Genomic DNA, 7102 nt, shown 5'->3' with positions numbered 1-7102 from the left:
GGCTCAGGGAGGGGGCTCGGGGGGCTCCGCGGCACCTCTGGATGGTCTCCTCCTGCTCCTTGACCATGTGTGCCAGCTGCTGGAAGATGGAGCCCAGCTCCACGATGGTGGACTCGATGTTCTGCATGGTGTCGGCCCGGCTCTGGATGTACGAGTCCTGGGGGCAGGCCCAGGCTGCTGGGGCTGCCCCAAAACCCCAAAAAAAATCCCAAAAATCCCCAAAATCCCAAAATCCCTGGGTGTTCGGGGGGGTTTTTTGGGGTGCAAACCTGCTCATCCAGCAGCTGCAGCTGCTGGCTGGTCCTGCTGTCCATGTCGATGGCCACGGCGCCCGGGCGCTGCGGCTCGGCCTGGAGCACGGCGGGGCTGCCTGGGGGGCCCCCCAAATCCTGAGCCCCCAAAATCCTGAGCCCCCCAAAATCCTGAGCCCCAAAATCCCATGGCTGGGCTCTTCCTAAATCCCCCAAAATCCTGAACTCACAGCTGGGCTCCCCCAAAATCCTGGGCCCCCAAAATCCTGAGCCCCCAAAATCCTGAACTGCCCCAAAGTTCCCAATTCCCACCTGAATGCTACCAAAATTCCAAACTCACACCGTGAATTCTACCAAAATCCCCCCAAAACTCCAAATTCCCACCTGAATTCCTCCAAAATTCCCCAAAAATCCCCCCAAAATCCCCTTTCCCACCCAAAATCCCGTCTTCCCATCCAGAATTCCCCCAAATTCCCTTTTCCCATCTGAATTCAACCAAAATTCCAAATTCCCACCTGGAATTTCCCAAAATTCCCCCAAAATTCCCCCAAAATTCCTTTTTTCTCACCTGGAATTGCCCCAAAATCCCCATTTCCCACCCAAAATCCCCTTTTCCCACCCACAATTCCCCCCAAATTCCCTTTTCCCACCTGAATTCAACCAACATTCCCTTTTCCCACCTGGAATTTCCCAAAATCCCCTTTTCCCACCCAGAATCCCCACAAAATCCCATTTTCCCACCCAAAATCCCCATTTCCCACCCAAAATTCCCCAAAATCCCCCCCCCAAATCCCCATTTCCCAGCTGGAATTTCCCAGAATCCCCCCCAAAATCCCCTTTTCCCGCCCGGAATTCCCGGAATTCCCGGAATTCCCAGCTCACTGAGGTTGTTGGCAGCCAGGGCAGAGATGGGGGCCCGGGAGAAATGTTCCCGACGGCTGCGCTGCTGCTTCAGGTTCCCCGGAAAAATGGGAAAAATTGGGAAAAATTGGGAAAAATGGGGAGAAAAGGGAGGGGAAAATAGGGGGGGAAAATAGAGAGAAAATTGGGGGGAGAAAGAGGAAAGAAAAGGGGGGAAATGTGGGGAGAGGAGGAAAAATGGGGAGGAAAATTGAAGAAGAAAGGGGAAAAAAGAAGAAAGGAGAAAAACGGAGAGAAAATTGGGGGGAGAAAGAGGAAAGAAAAGGGGGGAAATGTGGGGAGAGGAGGAAAAATGGGGAGGAAAATTGAAGAAGAAAGGGGAAAAAAGAAGAAAAGAGAAAAAAGGAGAAAAAGGAGAAAAAAGAAGAAAAGGAGGAAAAGGACAAAAAAAGCACAAAAAAAGGAGAGAAAAAGGAGGCAAAAGAGGCAAAAGGAGACAAAAAAAGGAGAAAAAAGAAGAAGGAGGAAAAGGAGAAAAAAAGGACAAAAAAAGGAGGAAAAAGAAGAAGAAAAGGAGGAAAAGGACAAAAAAAGCACAAAAAAAGGAGAGAAAAAGGAGGCAAATGAGGCAAAAGGAGACAAAAAAAGGAGGAAAAAGAAGAAGAAAAGGAGGAAAAGGACAAAAAAAGGACAAAAAAAGGAGAGAAATGAGGAAAAAACGAGAAAAAAGAAGAAGAAAAGGAGAAAAACGACAAAAAAAGGAGAGAAATGAGGAAAAAGGAGAAAAAAGAAGAAAAGGAGGAAAAGGACAAAAAAAGCACAAAAAAAGGAGTGAAAAAGGAGAGAAATGAGGAAAAAAGGAGAAAAAAGAAGAAGAAAAGGAGGAAAAGGACAAAACAAGGCCAAAAAAATGAGGAAAAAGGAGACAAAAAAAGGAGGAAAAACAAGAAAAAAAGGAGGAAAAGGACAAAAAAAGCTCAAAAAAGGCCAAAAAAAGGAGGAAAATGAGGAAAAAGGAGACAAAAAAAGGACGAAAAACAAGAAAAAAAGGAGGAAAAGGACAAAAAAAGCTCAAAAAAGGCCAAAAAAAGGAGGAAAATGAGGAAAAAAGAAGAAAAAAGAAGAAAAGGAGGAAAAGCACAAAAAAAGGACAAAAAAAGGAGAGAAATGAGGAAAAAAGGAGAAAAAAGAAGAAGAAAAGGAGGAAAAGGAGAAAAAAAGGCCAAAAAAAGGAGAGAAATGAGGAAAAAAGGAGAAAAAAGAAGAAGAAAAGGAGGAAAAGGACAAAAAAAGCACAAAAAAAGGAGAGAAAAAGGAGGCAAAAAGAAGAAAAAAGAAGAAAAGGAGGAAAAGCACAAAAAAAGGACAAAAAAAGGAGAGAAATGAGGAAAACGGAGACAAAAAAAGGAGGAAAAAGAAGAAGAAAAGGAAGAAAAGCCCAAAAAAAGGCCAAAAAAAGGAGGAAAATGAGGAAAAAGAAGAAGAAAAGGAGGAAAAGCCCAAAAAAAGCACAAAAAAAGGAGAAAAAGGAGGCAAAGGAGGCAAAAGGAGACAAAAAAAGGAGGAAAAAGGCCAAAAAAAGGCCAAAAAAAGGAGAAAAAGGAGAGGCAAAAGCAGCAGCGGCGGGCGGCGCGCGCTCACCTCCGTCCGCACCTCCAGCACGGATTTGAACTCGTTGGACATCGAGGCCAGCTTGGACTGCGGGGAGGGGGGGGCGCGGTCAGCCCCTGAGGAAAAAGAAGAAGAAAAGCAGGAAAAGGACAAAAAAAGGCCAAAAAAAGGAGGAAAATGAGGAAAAAGAAGAAGAAAAGCAGGAAAAGGACAAAAAAAGGCCAAAAAAAGGAGGAAAATGAGGAAAAAGAAGAAGAAAAGCAGGAAAAGGACAAAAAAAGGCCAAAAAAAGGAGGAAAATGAGGAAAAAGAAGAAGAAAAGCAGGAAAAGGACAAAAAAAGGCCAAAAAAAGGAGGAAAATGAGGAAAAAGAAGAAGAAAAGCAGGAAAAGGACAAAAAAAGGCCAAAAAAAGGAGGAAAATGAGGAAAAAGAAGAAGAAAAGCAGGAAAAGGACAAAAAAAGGCCAAAAAAAGGAGGAAAATGAGGAAAAAGAAGAAGAAAAGCAGGAAAAGGACAAAAAAAGGCCAAAAAAAGGAGGAAAATGAGGAAAAAGAAGAAGAAAAGCAGGAAAAGGACAAAAAAAGGCCAAAAAAAGGAGGAAAATGAGGAAAAAGAAGAAGAAAAGCAGGAAAAGGACAAAAAAAGGCCAAAAAAAGGAGGAAAATGAGGAAAAAGAAGAAGAAAAGCAGGAAAAGGACAAAAAAAGGCCAAAAAAAGGAGGAAAATGAGGAAAAAGAAGAAGAAAAGCAGGAAAAGGACAAAAAAAGGCCAAAAAAAGGAGGAAAATGAGGAAAAAGAAGAAGAAAAGCAGGAAAAGGACAAAAAAAGGCCAAAAAAAGGAGGAAAATGAGGAAAAAGAAGAAGAAAAGCAGGAAAAGGACAAAAAAAGGCCAAAAAAAGGAGGAAAATGAGGAAAAAGAAGAAGAAAAGCAGGAAAAGGACAAAAAAAGGCCAAAAAAAGGAGGAAAATGAGGAAAAAGAAGAAGAAAAGCAGGAAAAGGACAAAAAAAGGCCAAAAAAAGGAGGAAAATGAGGAAAAAGAAGAAGAAAAGCAGGAAAAGGACAAAAAAAGGCCAAAAAAAGGAGGAAAATGAGGAAAAAGAAGAAGAAAAGCAGGAAAAGGACAAAAAAAGGCCAAAAAAAGGAGGAAAATGAGGAAAAAGAAGAAGAAAAGCAGGAAAAGGACAAAAAAAGGCCAAAAAAAGGAGGAAAATGAGGAAAAAGAAGAAGAAAAGCAGGAAAAGGACAAAAAAAGGCCAAAAAAAGGAGGAAAATGAGGAAAAAGAAGAAGAAAAGCAGGAAAAGGACAAAAAAAGGCCAAAAAAAGGAGGAAAATGAGGAAAAAGAAGAAGAAAAGCAGGAAAAGGACAAAAAAAGGCCAAAAAAAGGAGGAAAATGAGGAAAAAGAAGAAGAAAAGCAGGAAAAGGACAAAAAAAGGCCAAAAAAAGGAGGAAAATGAGGAAAAAGAAGAAGAAAAGCAGGAAAAGGACAAAAAAAGGCCAAAAAAAGGAGGAAAATGAGGAAAAAGAAGAAGAAAAGCAGGAAAAGGACAAAAAAAGGCCAAAAAAAGGAGGAAAATGAGGAAAAAGAAGAAGAAAAGCAGGAAAAGGACAAAAAAAGGCCAAAAAAAGGAGGAAAATGAGGAAAAAGAAGAAGAAAAGCAGGAAAAGGACAAAAAAAGGCCAAAAAAAGGAGGAAAATGAGGAAAAAGAAGAAGAAAAGCAGGAAAAGGACAAAAAAAGGCCAAAAAAAGGAGGAAAATGAGGAAAAAGAAGAAGAAAAGCAGGAAAAGGACAAAAAAAGGCCAAAAAAAGGAGGAAAATGAGGAAAAAGAAGAAGAAAAGCAGGAAAAGGACAAAAAAAGGCCAAAAAAAGGAGGAAAATGAGGAAAAAGAAGAAGAAAAGCAGGAAAAGGACAAAAAAAGGCCAAAAAAAGGAGGAAAATGAGGAAAAAGAAGAAGAAAAGCAGGAAAAGGACAAAAAAAGGCCAAAAAAAGGAGGAAAATGAGGAAAAAGAAGAAGAAAAGCAGGAAAAGGACAAAAAAAGGCCAAAAAAAGGAGGAAAATGAGGAAAAAGAAGAAGAAAAGCAGGAAAAGGACAAAAAAAGGCCAAAAAAAGGAGGAAAATGAGGAAAAAGAAGAAGAAAAGCAGGAAAAGGACAAAAAAAGGCCAAAAAAAGGAGGAAAATGAGGAAAAAGAAGAAGAAAAGCAGGAAAAGGACAAAAAAAGGCCAAAAAAAGGAGGAAAATGAGGAAAAAGAAGAAGAAAAGCAGGAAAAGGACAAAAAAAGGCCAAAAAAAGGAGGAAAATGAGGAAAAAGAAGAAGAAAAGCAGGAAAAGGACAAAAAAAGGCCAAAAAAAGGAGGAAAATGAGGAAAAAGAAGAAGAAAAGCAGGAAAAGGACAAAAAAAGGCCAAAAAAAGGAGGAAAATGAGGAAAAAGAAGAAGAAAAGCAGGAAAAGGACAAAAAAAGGCCAAAAAAAGGAGGAAAATGAGGAAAAAGAAGAAGAAAAGCAGGAAAAGGACAAAAAAAGGCCAAAAAAAGGAGGAAAATGAGGAAAAAGAAGAAGAAAAGCAGGAAAAGGACAAAAAAAGGCCAAAAAAAGGAGGAAAATGAGGAAAAAGAAGAAGAAAAGCAGGAAAAGGACAAAAAAAGGCCAAAAAAAGGAGGAAAATGAGGAAAAAGAAGAAGAAAAGCAGGAAAAGGACAAAAAAAGGCCAAAAAAAGGAGGAAAATGAGGAAAAAGAAGAAGAAAAGCAGGAAAAGGACAAAAAAAGGCCAAAAAAAGGAGGAAAATGAGGAAAAAGAAGAAGAAAAGCAGGAAAAGGACAAAAAAAGGCCAAAAAAAGGAGGAAAATGAGGAAAAAGAAGAAGAAAAGCAGGAAAAGGACAAAAAAAGGCCAAAAAAAGGAGGAAAATGAGGAAAAAGAAGAAGAAAAGCAGGAAAAGGACAAAAAAAGGCCAAAAAAAGGAGGAAAATGAGGAAAAAGAAGAAGAAAAGCAGGAAAAGGACAAAAAAAGGCCAAAAAAAGGAGGAAAATGAGGAAAAAGAAGAAGAAAAGGAGGAAAAGGAGGAAAAAAGGGCAAAAAAAGGAGAGAAATGAGGAAAAAAGGAGAAAAAAGAAGAAGAAAAGGAGGAAAAGCACAAAAAAGGCCAAAAAAAGGAGGAAAATGAGGAAAAAGAAGAAGAAAAGCAGGAAAAGGACAAAAAAAGGCCAAAAAAAGGAGGAAAATGAGGAAAAAGAAGAAGAAAAGGAGGAAAAGGACAAAAAAAGGCCAAAAAAAGGAGGAAAATGAGGAAAAAGAAGAAGAAAAGGAGGAAAAGGACAAAAAAAGGCCAAAAAAAGGAGGAAAATGAGGAAAAAGAAGAAGAAAAGGAGGAAAAGGACAAAAAAAGGCCAAAAAAAGGAGGAAAATGAGGAAAAAGAAGAAGAAAAGGAGGAAAAAGAAGAAGAAAAGGAGGAAAAAGAAGAAGAAAAGGAGGAAAAGGCCAAAAAAAGCACAAAAAAAGGAGAAAAAAGAGGAAAAAGGAGACAAAAAAGCAGCGGCGGCGGGCGGCGCGCGCTCACCTCCGTCCGCACCTCCAGCACGGATTTGAACTCGTTGGACATCGAGGCCAGCTTGGACTGCGGGGAGGGGGGGGCGCGGTCAGCCCCGGGCGGCGGGCGGGGGTCCCGGAGCCCCCTCCCCAAAAGGCGGCCCCACCTGCAGGGACAGCAGCACGCCCCCCGAGTGGCTCTGCAGGTGCCGCCCCGCCGGCGCCGCCCGCGCCCGCAGCCGCTGCAGCTGCGCGATCTGCCGGTTCAGGCTGCCCATGTCCTGGGGAGGGCGGGGGGCACCGGGGGGCACCGGCAGCCCCCAGCCCCGGGCTCTCCGGGGGTCCCCGCCCCCCCCCCGCCCCTCACCGCGGGCTCGGCCGGGCCCGACGCCGCCACCGGGAGCCTCCGGACGCGCTGACGTCACTGCCACGTCTATTCCGCCGGAAGTGCGGTCGGAACCGGAAGAGAAAGGCCGGGACTTCCGGGAGAGAACGGGGATAGGCCACGCCCAGAACAACAGGCCACGCCCACGTTAACGAGTCCGGCCGCCGGGAATGGCGGGAACGGAGCGGCCACGCCCCCCGGAAGTGGTCTGGGAAGGAGGCCCCGCCCCCAAACCGTAGCGGGAATCGAAGCTCCGAGCCCGGTACCGGGAACACCGGAACGACGGGGCCACGCCCCTGGCATCAGATCCCGCCCACGCCACTGGCCACGCCCCCGGCAGCAAAGTCCGCCTACAGCGTTGGTCCCGCCCAGGGCAATAAACCCCGCCCACAGCGCCGGCCCCGCCCCGACAGCAACCCCCACCCACATGGATGGCCACGCCCCTGAGAAC

At 43.6% G+C, this 7102-nt stretch overlaps 1 protein-coding gene across 1 annotated transcript; it reads right to left on the bottom strand.

Moving 5' to 3' along the window:
• Nucleotides 1-4: 4 nt before the first annotated feature.
• STX5 (syntaxin 5) lies at nt 5-6551 on the bottom strand (the record flags this gene model as incomplete). Its single annotated transcript, XM_041424554.1, has 5 exons — nt 6434-6551; nt 2754-2810; nt 1134-1209; nt 270-370; nt 5-157 (listed from the first exon to the last, which is right to left on the bottom strand). Coding segments are annotated over exons 1-5 (498 nt in total), but the record flags the coding sequence as incomplete, so codon positions are not given.
• Nucleotides 6552-7102: the final 551 nt, after the last annotated feature.

The sequence above is a fragment of the Onychostruthus taczanowskii genome, unplaced genomic scaffold, assembly GCF_017590055.1.
Source record: "Onychostruthus taczanowskii isolate IOZ18803 unplaced genomic scaffold, ASM1759005v1 scaffold824, whole genome shotgun sequence".
NCBI classification, from domain to species: domain Eukaryota; kingdom Metazoa; phylum Chordata; class Aves; order Passeriformes; family Passeridae; genus Onychostruthus; species Onychostruthus taczanowskii.
Note: the sequence above shows the minus strand (reverse complement) of the source record. Positions and strands in the feature narration are given on the sequence as shown.